Below are 18510 nucleotides of genomic sequence, written 5' to 3'. Positions count from 1 at the left end.
TTTTTTTCATCAGATAAAATATTTCAGCATGCACTCGAAACAAACAAACATCATGATTACACCTATGAAGAGTTCAATATCTGCATGTGTTTGCTTCTGTCTCTTGGCAAATTCCCAAAAATCTTGGCAACATCTAGTTTTAGCATAGCTTTGTATTTGGTAGAGGGTATGAGGGACATGTGCTATAGCAGACACGCTTTTTTTTGTCAGTTCCTTTATTCTCTTAACAGAACATTCATAACCTTCATTTTCAATTAAAAAAAAAATGGGATGTAAATTAGAGATACTGCATGTATACATTCTTGCAAAATAGTGTTAAAATTCATGTATTTTTTTTTTGGGATAAATGTAATAAATTGATGATTCAAACATAAACCGTAAATTCAAGAGTAAATATATGCAACACTTGATTCAATGTTTTCACAATGGTTTAATAAATCTGTACTCTGAAAAAAAAATCTGCTACATGTTTTAGCCCAGAGAGTGCATGAGGAAAACAATTCACAATAAGCATACATGCATTAAAGCATGTTGTCATTTTCTATTTCTTTCTTTTTCTTCTTAACTCTCATAAAGTTCGGAATGATCAGTGAATGAAATTCTTTTCAAAAGAAATGTCTCTATACATAAATATGCATCAGATTCGCGTGGTGCCAACATTTCACATTACCGATGTTTCTTGACACAAGAGTATTTTATAGTTATCCATCAACTTCAATACGGAAAAAATCTATAGATGTCGTAATTTTTACCAAATTTTAATTTAAATAATATACACAACACAGAAAATACATTCTCCAAACATGGCACCGTTACGCAAAAGCACAAAGTTTCACAATTCAAAAAGTTTTCTTTTTCACAAATAAATAAATCAAATAGTATACTCCAGTAAAGTGTCAAACTTGTGACTCCGCCCCGATTTAACGTTGAGCTTGACTTTGGCACCAGCGGGGTATCCGGCACTGAAATCCACGTACGCCTCGTATATATCCGGCTCCACTTGATCCATCTTAATCCAGTCCTCGTGCACTTTGAGTTGCACATCCACCGCCTTGGGTACCAGCATCCTGAATTTGACCGATGGCTCCTTGATCCCTTTCATCAACATGAGGGGCTCGTACAGGAAACACCCCTCCTGCTTCCACAGGGGATACTGTTTGGGGAATGCTTCCACGTACCTGTCCACTTTCTGAATATTTAACAAATAATTGTAGACGTTTATCATGTTTGGTCCGGCCTCGGAATTGGGCAAGGCATAGATCTGAAACTTAAAGAAGCCCGTCCTTGGAACAGCTATAGTGAAGTGAAACTCGCTCCCTTGGACCTGTGTGAGAACAAACTGGTTACACTCCCCCTTTGGATCCACGCCCAAGAGTTTGGTGGTGAATCTGGTTTTCTCGGTGGTTCCTATCACGATTTCCACCTGGTTGGTGTCCGAGTGGATGACGGGTTCTGGATGGGACATGGTCGTCAGTCCGTAGGAGTAAAACTTGGCCTGTGGGCCGAGATACCCCTCTGTCAGCCTGGGAAGCTCTACTTGTGCCATATTGTCCACTCAATGCAAATCCTGTTCACTCGTTTAATAAAAATAAAATACACACAATGTCGAGATGCGTGATTTTGTTATTCGCCCCAAGGATCAGGAGATTATACACGCTCCAATAGAAATACACCAGTCCTATTTTTAAAAAAAATAGAAACAGTGAATGTTTCGTTGTTCTTCCTTGCTTTGATATTAGTGTACGGTAATTATTCTCTCACTTGTAAGATGCCAGATAGACGAGGAATATGATGTAGCATCTCCCCTATTGTGAGTGGCAGTGGGACAGACTTATCAGAAATCGCCGAACAGCATGTGTACGGAGAAAATGCACAGAGGTTCACGACGGGTGTGGAGATATCAACTTTCTCCCTCCGTTTCTTGTTTTGGCCGCTAGCAGTTACACGTTATGATCAGTCATAAATTCTCTCCCCGAAAAAATCCGGTCTTTGTTAAAAGAACAGCTGGTTTAAAAGAGTTAGGGAGGGACTCATCACTGCAACCCACTCACTTCTTCAAGGATGAATAATAAACAACATTCATAATAAAGTTATTCCCGAGATTAAGCCCTAGACGTCTCGGAGAGAGAGCTGTGTTTACTTTGGAATTTGCATTTATATATTTAGATGCGCAGGACCCAAATTCCAGCGACTTTTGTGAAACATTATCAATTAACACCGCTCATGTCCAGAATCATGATAATATAACCATAAATATAATTATGACATCGCCTCTGACATTGGCCCCAGATTGATTAAAATGACTTTATATTTTTCTACAAATTTTTTATCAATTTCACAGATTTACAACAATTATTATTGTCAAACTACTTCATGTACATGCGTAATAAAATAAATTAAAGACAACTTCTATAATAAAATATGATTTCAAGACTCCAGCGCGTGCATCTCATTAAATCACTATATATATAACTACTAATTTTACTGAAAACACACTTGAATATCATAATTCCTACTTTAAATTCCTATTCTAATCAATTTAAATGTTTTAATAATAACTTATTGGGCCAAACTTTTACTGGCACATGATTGTAAGCTTACGCATATATATATATATATATATAATGTATCGCTATTTTTATAGATGTTTTTCTGAGGGTTCGTTTATGCACCCATGGTTGAAATATGTTAGAGATATTCTTAACTCATGTGGTCCTTCCTATGTCTGGATTAATCAAAGTTTTTCTAGTATCAACTGGCTAAAATCTATTGTTAAAGAGACGCTCATAAATCAGTTTTTACAAGATTGGTTCAGGAATGTAGAAAATGCACCCAAATGTTTGAATTACAGAATCTTTAAGAAAAGCTTTGGACAGGAAACTTATCTTAAAAATCTTCCAAATGATTTAAGATTCATTTTTGCAAAATTTAGAACCTGTAATCATAAATTACCGATTGAAACTGAAGTTGGAATATATATAACATAAAAAGATGTCATAGAATTTGTTCATTATGTAATAAAAAAAACTTTGGGTGACGAATACCACTGTTATGGAATGCCAGGCATTTTCTTCACTCCACAACAAATTAATTGAAGAAAAATATTCCACAAATGTTAATGCTTATACATTTGGGAACCTTATGAATACCAATGACATTGATTCATTAAAAAAATTGTCCATATTAGGTCGTTTCATTTAACTCTGTACTCTTCCTAACTTGACCCTGCATTTGTACAATTGTAAATATTTTTGTTTTTTTGTTCCTCATGTACCATTGATATGGTTTGAGAGAAATAAACATTCATTCAAAAATGTTGAAATTTTACAAGAGACAAAATTGTTCAACCAACACCTCAGACTTATCACACGGATGCCATGTAAATACATGTAAAAAGTCGGGTTAAAAAGCAACACAAATATAGATAAAACTGTTTATTCAGCAGAGTATTTCATATCTGAAACAAGCTTCATATTCATATCCCACATGTATCCTCCAAAAAAAGAATTAAGTGAATGTACAATGTACTGCAGGCAAAATTTATGTTATCTCTTTCATATATATCATATATTGTGTCCAAAATCAAAATACGATCATTCAAAATAGCTATCTGCTAAGTATTAAAAAAAATCAATAGAAGAAACAAAAAATATTTAAAAATATGTTCATAATACAAAATGCCATTATTTCACAAAAGCATACTGGTAAAATTCTTCTTCCCATGGTACATGTAGTACCGGTACATGTACCCCAGTATCTCTCACAAGAGGCCATATTTTATTGTTAGTTAATGTTAATTAGACAAGTTTTAAAAAATGGAAGGCTCAAGTAAAATGAACTATCTAGCTTTGGAATGACAAGAGACAACATCAAATTTTGTTGATGTTCTAGCAAATCTTTAACATTTAACTTTATATTCAGGTACAGTGAAGTTCACTGCTTTTACACCATCCTACTTTCACATGCCAATGCTGATTGTTTTACTGAATGTTTAATTAAAATTTCATTGGATTTACTGAATTTTGTCAGAAGCATAATTTATCAAGAAATCTAATTTGTGTAAAAATCAGAAAAGAGCTGTGAAATGACAAAAAATAAGCTCCTTCTTTTGCATCAATTTTAGATAGACTAGGAGATTGGAGGGCAAGCAGTGGACAAAATTTGACAACTTGAGGATGAACACATCATGAACTTGTTACAAAGATTCAGACATATTTTTCTATATATAATAGAAATACATGTATAGTCTTGATCTACCGCAAGTAATTTTCATAAAAAACAGCACCAATGACAATCAACACTTTAAACAATGCAATTCAATTTCAACCAATAAATGGAATAAAGATTTCACATAAAGAAGATACACACCCGACTTTAACCAGTATACACCTGGTGAAACCAGTAAATACAGCATAAGAAAGGATCAAAACATTGTTTGATGAAACATACAAAATCTAACTACCCAGTATTAGAATTGGACAGTCTGAAAAAACACATACTCCATCAAAAGTTTTACTTAGCTTTTAGTAAAAAGATTCTATTGAACACAGAAATGGCACAGGTACAAAATTAAATCGTGAATGAGGTGGGGTGAGGGTGTGGGATGGGACATGGGACCCTACTTTTCCTGGGGTCTAAACATACCGGTAATATCTTACACTGTAATTCAAATTCAAAGATCTGAATGTACATCAACCAATACAATTATATTAAAACAGGGACTATTTTTTCTTGACACATTTCAAATTCAACTACAACAAAACAAAACTGTGGTCCCAGCGTTATAGATTGGTCAGGTAAATCTGACGGAATCTAAAAGCATATACATGTATTAACATGCTCAGTAGCAACAAAAATAAAGTGAAAGTAGTAGTACAATTGATACAAATATCTCTGAAGATTAATGTTTACAAAATTGAACACAGTAAGGTATGAAATGTTACAATACAACCTGTAATGAATGATGTGTGAAATTCAACAAATATTTAACAAGGCTTTTGACCAGTTAAAAAATTAACAGTAACAATGAATGGGAAAAAAAAAGAATACAAGATATACTATGTTGACTATCAAAATTAACATGCACAAACATGCGTTACTGCTCAACTACCCTAATAGAAAAAAAGATATTTCACTACACTACTATTACAGATAAATCAATGAGTTGATTCAATTCATGCATAATCAATTTAGAAAAAAATAGCATGCCCCATTTTGTAAAATAGAAAAAAATTTCAATTCTAAGCAAACATAAATTGTAATATTTGATTGGGTTTTATGGAAGTTTCAGAATGAAAGAATGATTTATGTTAAACTTTTTCATATATTTAATTTGTACCAGTATACAAAAATATCTTTAAAAAGGACTGAGAATTTGTGGAGTATGAACACCACCCAAAACAAATATCAGTTGTAAATTGACACCACCAGTAATAAATTTCACCGATCCTTGCATAATGAACACAATAAAAACAAGAATAAAACAGAGAAAATCTGACTAGTTCTTCCACTAGTTAACATCTGATAACAAAGCGTACAATCAAACAATGTACAACAATAACAAAGGTTGTTTGATCACTACAGAGTATTACAGTTGCAAAGTCTTTTGCTGAGATGCACTGTCTTCCTGAATGATACACAAAGCGATTTTCCTCACACACACACTGAAGCACCTTGATCTCGCTCCATTTCTCTTCAACCTGAGGTCCATTGATACACATTTTTCCTTGGTTTCTACAATGAGACAAATGACAAACTCATAAGTTTGAAGAATTAATAAATCTTTACAACTGTTATTGAGTGAAAAAAACCAAAGAGCAAAAAAAAAAAAAATCACCACAAAAAAACCCTGGTATATTCCAATCAGAAGATGCCCAAAATGGAAATCAAGATGTCATCCATGACAGAGTCAAAGTTCTTGAATGACCTTCACTGAGGAAACATCATACAGATTGAGGACACAAATTTTGTGCACTATGAAAAATTTACAAGTTTGTAGAGACAATGATACAAGGGGGGAATGATTTTCCTGAATCATTTTCTTATTTCATTCAACAATAAACAATGTCAATATTGATGGGGACTTAATTTATAAGGATAAAACAATGACAATGAACTATCAAGACTGCACTGTATACAATTTCTACTTTACCTACCAGCCCAGCTTTTTCCTTTTGGCGGACGATGCTCTCTCTAAGGAGTCACTTCGTGTGGCCCTTCTAATCACATGACCATTTTTCCCACTTCCTTCTTCTTGGCTCTATAAAAATCAAATCATTACAGAATTTTTTTTAATTCAAACGATCTCCGATGAACAATTTTACACAGTTACTGCTGTGTTTTTATGACAATACCATGAATTAGCTATAATAGTACAGTGATTACTATACCGAAGACATTTTCCCTCAAAATATCAAAGTTCTACTGTTTAGCATTTCCTCTGTTCATCTGCATTTCCTCAGATTTAGTTAAAACACTTTTCTTTATAAAGTACATGTATATTTATCCCTCCACCGAAAGGTTAATGGTGACTCTGCAGTCAGAATAACTACTGAACACTTGCCTGTTCATCAAGCTCATCCTGGTAATACAGTACGTGGTTTAAGAGAGCTGCAAATTCTCTCCGTCTTTGAAGTCCACTCTGGCCATAGAGACCTGCAACACAATCATATATAATAAATACCCTTTAAAATTACTGTAAACAACTCTTGCAAAGAGCACAGACATATAAGCAACCTCTGCTGATGGATATAAAGTATACACAAAAAACCCACTTTTTTTGGAAATGAATAGAATTGCTCTTTGCTTGCATTAACTACCATACTAATAATCTTTGTGGATTAGTTCTTAACTGGCTATTCTACTCTAGTGTAAAAATTGGACACATATTGGGCTTTATATACAGTATCAAAATATCAGCATAAACTTAATTAAAACACAAGAAGTTAATCCACTGGCTATATCTTAGATCGACTTACCTGGAAATGCTAGGTTGGCCCCTTCTAGAAACCTTATCCTACTGGTGATGATCCCGGGCTCTCTCTGGATCTCCACTACATCCATGTAGTTGTTCACCGCATCAATGAACTTTAATGTCCTCCCTCGTAACTCTAATTTTGGAACATTTTCAGGGGACACAGTCGTTCGAGTATCATCTTCTTCCAAGAATTCATCGTCAGAAATCATTACAGGGGAGTTTAATGGGATAATACTGTCACTACCAATGATATCTTCTTCCATTGCTTCAGTTCTCTGATCGGTCGACAGCATTCCGTCATCTTCTCTTTCAATAGCTTGTGTATTCTCTGTATGTGGTACATCATTTGTACACGTTTCTTGATCCATTGAATTTGTTGGTCCATGTACTGCATTTATCTCACAATTTACACTTTCACACACAGCACTTTGTTCAAAAGATGTTGCTCTTTGTTCAGATACTTCAAACTGCTGTTCATCTGACACAGATTGTTGGTCACATGGCAGGATTTCTTTATCCCCTGACTCTGTCACCACTTCTGCTACTGTAGCCAACATATGGAGAATCCTATATTCATCCTGAGAAGACTCCAAAGCTGCCACTTTATCACAAGCTCTTTTGAACCTTGAACTCTTGGATTCCTCTGACTGCGATGAAGAGGTGGTGTTTGGGCTAGATGGTTCACTAATATTTCCATAGTTTTTGATTGGCGAACACAACTTTTCAACATTGTTTTCATCTATCACTTCAGGTGATTGTTCCTTTGAGTATGAATGTTCCAAGGCTTCTAGTACTGGTACATTAAGAATTTTATCATTCGATGTATTGCTAATCACCTCTTCTACTGGAGCATCGTCACTATGTGTTGGAGATGATACCTCCACAGCATCATCAGTAACAGGACTGATTGAAGCAGCCTCTTCTGCGTTTCTAGAGACCATTTCTACCATACTGTCCATCTCTGAATGCTTAATCACATTCAGAATTTTCTGTGTTGTTTCAGGTTCTTTCAATTTTTCTCTAAACAAAGGTGCATGTAAAACATGCAAGTTCTTGGTGTCTTTTGACTTTTTCAGCAGATTTTCATTATGTTTCACTGTTGTACAGTAGCCATCACGGTGAATCTGCACCATACCAAGGTCATACTCTTCAAAGCGTTTTGGAACCCTCTTTTTCCGCCCTTCCTTTCTTTTTTCAGGTGGTTTATCTTGTTGTGGTGCTGACCTCGGTTGTAATCGTTCAGGCTCTTTTACTGAATTTTTGTCTGAAAGTGCTTTTTTTTCTGTTTGTCTATCAGCAACACTCACCTCTAACTGAGACCTTGAACCACTGTCTCCACAAATACTAGCACTAAGTACTCCATCAAACAGATTTAACCCCCCTCTCTCAATCTCCTGCATTACACACTCCTCTGAAGGCAGGCCATCCCCCATCCCAATGGACTGTATAACAGAATCCACAGAAGTAGGGTACTCCACATCCATGTCATCATTCAGGTCGTCGGGCATCAACATGGCTTCCCTTGCAGCAATCTCCAGAATTGACTCCTCTGTCATTGCTGGAGGTTCATTCTGTGGCTCCATGTCTGGATTCAAGTTTGTCGGTATCCTATCCCTGTTGTTGAAACTTCTACCATAAGAGGTGCTGGCCAGATTGACATCTTCGAATACTTCTACGTGGTTTTTTCCAGGAATATTACAATCACTCAATTGTGTCTTAACAGGTCCTCCATAAATACCATTTTCAACTGTCTTTTTTACAGGTTTTTTTTCTGACAATTTGTATGTCCTGTAAGCTGGTTTCATTGTAAATCTCTCGCTTGTTGCCAAGTCTCTCACTTTGATCTTCAACGGCTTTGTTGTTACTTTTTGGCCGGGACCAAGTGTTATTTGAGTTGTTGCTGAGGGCAAGGCACTGAAGGCAGATTTTGGAGGAGTTTTTTTCTGGATTTTTTTCCTGTTGGAAATAGTGACTGTGTCTGGGTTTAGAGTATAAACCAAACCCTTCCCCTCCTCTCCTTCATCCACACACTCCAATTCTTTATCCCAAATCTCTTCAAAGTCTCCACACTTAAAGTGCTTCTGTAAGGGCATATGTGTTTTTTGCTGTCCAAGACAACACATACATCGGACAATGATCGTGTCGATCCACAGAGTGTTATGGACCTCGATGTTATTTTTCACAAAGTACTTGTCCACCAAGGAAGGCGCTGGACGAGGCCTGCATGCAAGGTTTTCCAATCTGCTTTGAAGAACTTGCAGAGTCAAGAGTTTATAAGCCACCAACTCCCTCAAAGAGATGTAACACTTTTCTTTGATCTTAAATGTGTTAAATTGGGTTCCTCCCACCATCAAACGCCCAATTTTGATTTTCTCAATTTTGAAAGATTCCGAGTTCAGTTGGGGAAGAATTCTGTTTGGTGAGCCTGTCTTCTTTCCAAGGGCATTCTCAATCACCTCTTTCTGCAGCAGTGCCATTTTCTGCTCTTTGTATGTAATTCCAACAGGACAATCAATAGCTTCGTATCGGTCCAGAATATCACTACACTTCATGGCTCCTCCACATTTGGAGCATCTCGTATGTTTTTCCAGGATCTTTCGATAGTATATACCAGTCGCTGCCTCCGTTAGCTTCTTGGTATTTGAACTCAGCTCAGAGTGTACATTTAACAAGTATCTGCACATTTTTCGTAAGCTTTCCATAGAAATAATTTGAAAAATTTCGACGTCTATACAGCCCCTCTGCTTCAAATATTCAAACTCTTCAATTGTCATTGTGCCTAAATCGCACTTGCCTTGTAATATATAACTTTCTACTTCTTCCTGAAATTTTGGCACCATGCGGATCATGATTTCTCTAACACTGATGTAGTATTTCTCATCTCTTAAAATGCCCACAAACTCGTCAGAACCGATGGCAAGCACCTGAACCTGAGGTAGGTAGTACATCTGATTCATATGCAACCAGATCTGCTCTACATGGATCTCTGTCCCCATGTCATATTTCTCACAGACACACACCTCTGGATAATTTGAAAAGTCGGGCTGGTATTTACTGACAGTTTTCTTCACTTCCGTCATCTGGTTTTTTGGCATGAGTTTCAGCGGATGACTTGAGCGACTTGGTAATTGACTCCTCGGAACACCAGTCATGGGGCCATTATTCTGTGCATATCCTGGATAGGTCTGTGCGCTGTTATGTGGCCTGGGAGTGTAAAACTGTGGAGGATACCGTGGAAAATTAGAACTTGGGGTGCCTGGAGTTGGTGTTATAAATCCAGGATAACTTCCAGGGACGTAGCTCTGAGTGTTGTTTTGTGGTCTAGGGGTGTAAAAGCCTGGTGTAGAAGAAGACATATAGCCTCTGTATGAGGATCCATTGGATGGAGACTTATACTCAAAGTTACTCACAATTGTAGGGGGTGCCGGAGAAGGCGTGAGGGATAGTCCCATATTTCCGTAATGAGGCTGTGTTAAACTGGTCGAATAGTTCTGTGAATACTGCTGCAACTGTGGCAAGGCTTGGGGGATGTTATACATGGGACGGTGATTGGGAATATTTGGTGTGGGAAGTCCTGAATTCTGTGTGAAGCCATTCCTGCTTGGACTTGGAACCTTGGCTGATAACAATTTTCTTTGATCAAGTGCATTTGAAAGAGGCGTTTTTGTCGAAATTTGTTTCATATATGAATATAATTCAGCCACCTCAGAATTCTGCAGTTGAATATTATTCATATTCTGGTCTGTCAGATTTTGTGGAGCAGATCCTTCACTTGACTGAAGTGCTAGATGTTGAGTTCCACTGACAATGGACTGATGGGGGTTCAAATTACCATGGTTTTGTGAATACGACGTTGATGTGGACACACTCCCATCTATTTGAGGTAAGTATTTTGGGGTAGACATGATGCTTTGTTGGTACTGTGATGAAGGAGTTGAATACACTTGAACAGGATGGTATGAGGTGAATGCTGATGAAGGTTGTGTAGTCTTGTCCACAAGTAATGCTGTAGTCTGATCTACACTTACAGCCAATGAATTGAGACTCTTTTGTGGTTGGCCGATGCTCTCTTGCGCAAGTCCAAGTTCAACGGGTATTTTCTGCAATGAATTCACTAAATTTCCAGATATTGAACATCTTTGATCCGTCAGAACAAGAGGTTGAGTCACTGTTTGATTTGTAGACACAGTACTGGGATCCAAAATGCTTGTCGTTCCACTGGATGGAATTGGAAACTCCAAGCTCTTTGATTGAAATGAATTTTGATGAAGTACAGTTTGAGTTGATGGAATATTGCAATTGTAGTTTATAGTTTGTGAAGTTGATTGTTCTTTTCTAATTTGACTTGAAGCAACAGAAATGGCCTCCACAATAGGATGTGCCTGGGACATTTGAATGTTGCTGTCTTGTTGATTTGTCACAGAATTTAACTGTGAAACTGAGTTCACACACTGACTGATGCTAAAGTCATAACTACTAATAGGATTGGCTGTAGTGGACCCCAAAAAGGAGCTGCTGGATATGTCATGTTGTGTAGGTTTGTGTGGGGGTAAAAGACAACTAGCTGGAGGTAAAATGCCCCCAGTCTGTCCCTCCAGTGGGGCGGACAGAGGGGGCACCCCCTGTGAACTGGCAGTAGAATTTTGGACGCTCAAGTCCCTTGCCGTACCGGGATTTTCAACAACCTCATCCAGGAGCTGATTTAGGGAATCCAAGGTTTCTGGATCAAACCTTCCCAGAATGTTCTCGGCACTAATGGTGACGACACTGCTGTTTTCTCCTTTGGAAGGTGACAGAGTGATAACTTGTTCTGTACTCTTAAGGGATTTATCCAATGCCGACACTAAGGTCTTCATTGTTGGGGGATTCCCTTCAGTGGAAGTCTCCGCTTCAGCCTTGTCTGGTATGTAATACACGAAGTTCCCTGCCAAATCCTTGGCAACCTTGGGCTGAACAGGTGGTACTAAAAACAGGATCATGTTCATTAGAATTAATACTATAAGTGAGCACCAATCATACTTAAGGATAAAAATTTATGTCTGCTTCAATTAACTTCAAGAGTAAGATTATTTTAAGAAAGCAACATTCTGCAGTTCACATGATGTAAACCAACTTTTATTCCTAAAAAACTTTTGAGATTTGTGTGTGATACTGCATAAAAGCATTATATTTGGCTCTGTATTCTATTTATCGTTTTTGGCTTCCCTTAAATCAAGAACATCACTAAATGCCATAAATGTATGCATAACGATGGGTACATTTAGGAATGTGCCGATTCAAATCCATGCTAACATGTTGAAAAATCAATTTCCACCAAATATCATACAGGCTAAATATAATACGTTTACAATTAACTGATGATAAATGATAAACTAAAGTCAACTGTGTTGAAAAAGACATTAACATAAAATGACAAGTTCATAATGAGATATGCTCCCTATGACAAGGATCCTCAAAACCTACCATAATTAACATTTTTAATACACATATAAAAGTTGGTATAATATACATGTCATCTAAATAATAAATCTGTCGATCATACCTAGTTCTTCACTTTGGGTTGTTGCTGGACTTTGCTCTGACATTTTGCTTTATCCTTAATCTGTAAAATAAAATCCAAATGGAGTTACTTGGAATGCATTTCATACTTCTAATCAAAGGTATGGTTATGCACAATGCTGTAAAGTTCAAAATCATTATTTAACATCATAGGATAAAAGTGAAATCTCATAAATTTTCTGTGAATATTCCAATAAACATTGTGCCTATCTCATAAAAATTAGACCCTCAACACAATCATATACTGGCACATATATTTGACTATGGGTGTGAGGATCCAAGAACATACTGCTTGGGGTCACTTCACCGTGACCATCATATAAGCAAATTAAATTGCTGTCGCCATCAGCAAATCAAATTGCTGTTGCCATAAGCAAATTAAATTGCTGTCACCATAAGCAAATCAAATTGCTGTCGCCATGAGCAAATTAAATTGCTGTCACCATAAGCAAATCAAATTACTGTCACCATAAGCAAATTAAATTGCTGTCATCATAGGCAAATCAAATTGGTCGCCATAAGCAAATCAAATTGCTATCGCCATAAGCAAATTAAATTGCTGTCGCCAAAATCTTGGCTAATAGTTTGGGCATGTGGTTTTTTGTCACAGACCTTACAGTTTAATAGATCTCGTAAGCAGTAAATGAAATAAGGGTGAAAAGCATGTTATTCAATACGATTATATTTCATATTCAATAGATTGCAAATTTGATCACTAAAATCTAAGTATGATTTTAAGCCAAATTTAAGGGGTTTATTAAATAATAAAGATTCACCTTTGAAATTAAAAAAATAAATACATATTAACAAAGGACTATGTGCTGTTTTATGCATTTTTTGTCCCCAAAATCAAAGCTACAGAAAGAGCTTTAAAAATAAAATGAAAGAAAGTTAAAATCATATTGGAAATAAAGGTGTAAAAGGTTATCACCACAGTGACGTCATAATGTAGAAATGACGTCATGAAGATTGCATTATTTTGATAAATTGATGTTTTGTAGCAAAATATTGGTGTTTTCCGATGGTTTTTCGACTGGGAAACATCGAGCGCAGGCTTGCTCAAGTACCATTTTTTAGTATAATTTGTATAACTATCTGAAGAAATACATTTGTTAAAATCACACTTGAGCAGACCTGCGCTCTATACTTCCGAATGCAAAATATAGAGCAAAAATGATAATATTTTCCTTTTTTTGCAAATTTGCGGGAATTAGCTGTCATTTAGGTGATGTCATAGATAAACAGCGAATGAGCAATGATGACTAAAATCAAGATTAAAGTTATAGGGATTCTCTATACAATAATTTGTGAAGATTTTATTTTTATACGATACTATTTAATAAAATTGGGGGCAGATATTTGACCATACCGCACATAGTCCTTTATCATAAATTGGAAGTTAACATTAATATCTATGGGAAAAATTTATTCTTAAATATATTTTTTAGACAGTACAACTAATTTTCTCACATTTTTTGTGGTAAATAGTTGCAAAAGCTTTCCTTTTTATTCGAATATGCTAAAATAATTCATAATTTACTATTTTCTAAAAATATTTTTTAAACATTTTCCTAAAAGGCAGACAGCTCTTTTAAAAAGGTCAAAGTGCAAAAAGTTCATATAACTGACTACATATATACTCCCATGTTTGGTTTATGTCAGCCCCATAATAACTTAAAAATACGTATTTGATGTAGTATAGATCAATCAAAGTTGTTAAATTCGCCTTAGTTACAGATGGACTACCTTAATGTGACAGTACATGTATTTTGTAGTTTTTTTGTTTGCATTTTTCAATAAGTAATGGCTGATCAAAATTTATAATTTGTTTCCGCTTTGCCGACCAACCTAAGCTTGTAAATTAAGATACCACCCCAAAAATTTTAAAACAATTTCTTATTATTGAATTCAAACTTTACGTTTTTCTCAGATTTTCAATATTATTTAACACTAAATTTATAGTCATAAAAATGCTTAAGTAACTTTTTTTTCTCTAAATAAATATTTGTATTCAATTGGCAGTGCATCCCCATAATTTGTTGTTGCTTGGATTAGATACTAAATGCTCTTATCACTGGCATCATCCAGAGAAAAGGCTATCAGTGATAAGATTGTTTCCTGTTTACATTCAGCTTTTGTTTAGGAATTTGATGACATCCATGATAAAGGTTTTGCATATCAAACTTGCATATCATGCGCATTATATGGGTCACTTGCACCCAATCACCGTATTTTTCGAAAATTAGGTCGATACTGTTTATAGGGCGAAGGAGCCCGTTTTTAGCAAAAAAAATTAAAAAGCATAAATAGGTTGACTTCGAAGAATTGGTCGAAAAATTACCGCTAATTTGAATGAATAAATGGTTTAAACCAATAACATTATCATAGTAGCCTTTTATCTTATTTTCCAGTTTTAGGCAAATGGGAAATAAAATGCATTCCATAAATTTACACATCGTATGAAAATGTCTGAAATTGCATCAAATTTACCAAACCAATTTATTCAGTACGGCCACGTGTACAAACTGGTGTTAACTGCAGTATAGTAACCTAGCCTGGAGGCATGAATACGGTAGCACATGCAACCTTGTGTCTTTGTTGTTGATTGAGTCTAATTTAAAGTAACATGAATTAGTTCACCGGAGATTTCATTTCACCCGGTACTGTTACTGTCCATCTATCGTCATTGCAATTATTCTCATCGATTTTTTTTATATATCCTACTGTATGGCTTAAACAATATGTACATAATCATGATAATCGTTCACACCTCTGTGTGACTTTTCACTGTGTGTATAATACATGGGTCAACCTCTCAAAGCCTGCGGGCATGAGTAGCACATGCCGAGAGTTCAACTGTGTATACACAAAGTAGGCCCTAGTACCCAGACTGATTTCAGAGACACCTGGTTTAGATTTCATCAAGTTTTTTTTTGAATATACAAAAAAAAAACTTGAACATGTATTCTATCATAAAAACAATCTTTCTTTTTTTAATTCTACCCGACGATATTTTTTCCCCGTAATTACCTTTTGTACGGTTCTCATTTTACTTAAACCACGCGAAATTGATTTCCTGTTTATCTTAAGAACATTACATGACAGCACGTTTTAATGATTGAAAGATGATTCAGTATTAGTGATCGAAGTAAGAATGTAAGAAGAAATAAATTTATTCACATTTAATGTTGTTATGATATACTACTACAGTATATTGATAAAAATTCAAACGATTTCTACATAGAAATTCAAGCGGTATTATAGTAAACTCTCCTGATTTTATTGGAGGTTTGAATGAATTTTTGCAAAATTTCATATCAGATTTTAAAAAAAACAAAAAACATAAATAGGGCGAAACGATGAATAGGGCGAAGTTCACGTGCCAGGGAAAAAAGGTATTGACCTAATTTCCGAAAAATACGGTACATCTAAAAACCCATCAAATATGATCACCTGCCATGTTTGGTTAATTATCAATATTTCCAACAAAATAACCACACAATACAGCTATTAGCGTAAGTCAGATAGTATATAGTAACTCTGCTCATTTCTTTGATAGTTATCTCATGATTTTTCAAGACAAGCTCAGTTGTTAGAATGACCATGTCAAGGGGTATGTTTATACATGTATATAGCATGCATTGTGGTGAAAATAAATTTCAATGAATCCAGCAGCGGTTCATAAAAATATTAAAATATCTATTTTATATCCCTCAGTATAAAAGATGGAGAGGGGAAACATATTTCTTTTTAAATTGCCAAGTTACCTATCCTGTTTGAGTTTTATTCTTCAGCATGTAAGCAGAAACAAATTGTTCTTAACAGGAAAAACTTAAATCCATTTAATCCTTGTAAGAGAGATTACTTAGCATTAGAATATGTACAGGTCCCTTACCTATGGATACCTCTCATCACTTAGATATTTGTGGATTATGATAATAGCTGTATCTAACTTACGTAATCACTTAATTAAATCTTTTGTTTAAATTTTAGAGAATACATCGTACCAATAAATGCAATACACAAGGAAAGAACAAATATTTATCACATTTTCTGTAATGATTGAAATTCACTGAAAAACGAATTTGGAGATTGACACCTTGCATATTCATCATAATCTTGGGTATACTCATTGAGTATACTCAGTGGGGTATACTCATTGAGTATACCCAGTGATAATAAGTAAATGAAAATGAGATAAAGAATTAATAAAATTATATACGTAAACAATAATTGTATTGCTAAAAGTCTGCTGCACTTGTCCTACTTATAATGTGTTTGTACTTTGTTAATGAGCTGAAATTTCAATTCAAGCACTTTCATAAAATTAGATTTGAATGGCATCCAACAGTGAGATCTTGAAAACAAACACAGGGTATTTTGTGATGTTGTACATTGTGACAGAGGGCCAAAGTTCACTGGCCATTCACAGATCCCCCACCCCCAACAACACATAAGAGGCAATTATAGGCAAAATGTTCAATAAAAAATCATTACATCAAAACTGAGACAATAATCTGTGTACATTTCTGTTAGATATATGGAAACACGTGACAGCAGGCCACCATGGTACCTTGTTCAGCATCTTTGAAGAATTTATCAAGATTTGATTAAAATCCATTGACGTCTTAGCTAATGCACCCCATAATTTCTTTCCAAATTAAACCTTCATTAAATTGAGATGCTTTGATTATCCTGTTACATGTGCATTGGTTAAAACCCTCGCAAACTTCTTAGATTCCATTTGCATTGTCAGAGTCCATTCGGAACGGAACAATGGCGTTTTGCATCCACAATGCTGAACATATAGTATTCAAGAATGCAGAGGTGCAACGCTTTAACATGCATAAACTTTCATAGCAAGTAGACATTCAAATAGATTTACCATGGAATTCGTTATAGGAAGGCTTACATTCATGTTCAAAGAGTAAAACTCCAACAAGTCGATGAAATATAATCTTGCAATTTTACCGCGACCAGTCAAGCGCCTCGTTTTCGCGCAATTTTTATAATCCGATCCCGATCTGATATATTTCGGGCAAGTCAGTTGTTTCACCCCATAGTGTAATAATTAACTCTGTGAATAATGGGGCGAAATATTGCATGTGGTTGGAATTATAAAACTTGCAAACTAAGATATAACTTGATTTGGTATTAACTTTTTTTCCGGGGGGGGGGGGGTACGTTTATAACCATTTTGCACATGCATGCAGGCAGTGTTAAAGGGGCATGGTAACGATTTTGGTCAAATTTCATTTTTCTATTTTAGTGTTAATAATGCTTTAGAAATGCATTAATGATCAACCAAAATTTAGGTGTCAGTTGTAGAGTAAAACAGGGCTCACAATTCTTTGTCATGTAAACAAGGCTCGTGCCCTGTTTTTGTTTACATTGGTTCAATATACCAGTAAACGTTCTTTTTCAATCTGATTTCTTAATTTTCGTATCCGTTTTAAGCATAAATAAATTATACCTGGTGTTTATCACATTCATTTCAGGTCTAAAACTGGAATTTACATTTCTACATTCAAAACGTTAACAAAAGCTCTTTGTTTATATGACAAAGAATTATAAGCTCTGAATCTCGTTTATAACACGGCGACTGACTCTCAAATTTTGGTTGACCATTACAAACGCCTTACTGAAGCATTGTAAATATTAAAAACGGAAAAAATAATTTTTGACCAAAATTGTGACCATGCCCCTTGAAAGTAACTTACAATATGTCACATGGGAGGAGCTCATTGTGATATTACTATACAACATAGTTCAATAATCGTTGAATTGGCAGGGAGTAAAAATCTTACATATTATGAAAAAGAAAAAAGAAATCAAAACTTCATTTTAGTCAAATAAAAAAGAGATATTAACGAGAAAATGGCACCTTATCTAAAAAGGAGACAGGATTTAATGGTGGCTGCATGAATTTTATTAACTACATCATACACGTCCTTTACAATTATTTACTTTTAAAG

The 18510-nt window shown here is 35.3% G+C and overlaps 2 protein-coding genes across 3 annotated transcripts; both read right to left on the bottom strand.

Moving 5' to 3' along the window:
- Window positions 1–410: 410 nt before the first annotated feature.
- LOC136270508 (kyphoscoliosis peptidase-like) lies at window positions 411–2107 on the bottom strand. Its single transcript, XM_066068125.1, has one exon. It carries the CDS (start codon window positions 1544–1546, stop codon window positions 872–874), a length of 675 nt encoding a protein of 224 aa, XP_065924197.1. The 5' UTR covers window positions 1547–2107; the 3' UTR covers window positions 411–871.
- A 1312-nt stretch (window positions 2108–3419) lies between these two features.
- Window positions 3420–17551, bottom strand: LOC105321184 (uncharacterized). 2 transcript variants are annotated; one of them, XM_011419420.4, is made up of 6 exons: window positions 17448–17551; window positions 12519–12578; window positions 6978–11939; window positions 6563–6654; window positions 6156–6259; window positions 3420–5733 (listed from the first exon to the last, which is right to left on the bottom strand). In XM_011419420.4, coding segments are annotated over exons 2-6 (5202 nt in total). In that variant the 5' UTR covers window positions 12562–12578; window positions 17448–17551; the 3' UTR covers window positions 3420–5732. The 2 variants fall into 2 exon arrangements, with proteins under 2 accessions (XP_011417722.3, XP_065924370.1); XM_066068298.1 differs by having other exon boundaries at window positions 17421–17540.
- Window positions 17552–18510: the final 959 nt, after the last annotated feature.

Source organism: Magallana gigas, chromosome 8 (genome assembly GCF_963853765.1).
Source record: "Magallana gigas chromosome 8, xbMagGiga1.1, whole genome shotgun sequence".
Taxonomy (NCBI): Eukaryota; Metazoa; Mollusca; class Bivalvia; order Ostreida; family Ostreidae; genus Magallana; species Magallana gigas.
This window is presented reverse-complemented; position numbering and strand designations above follow the sequence as displayed.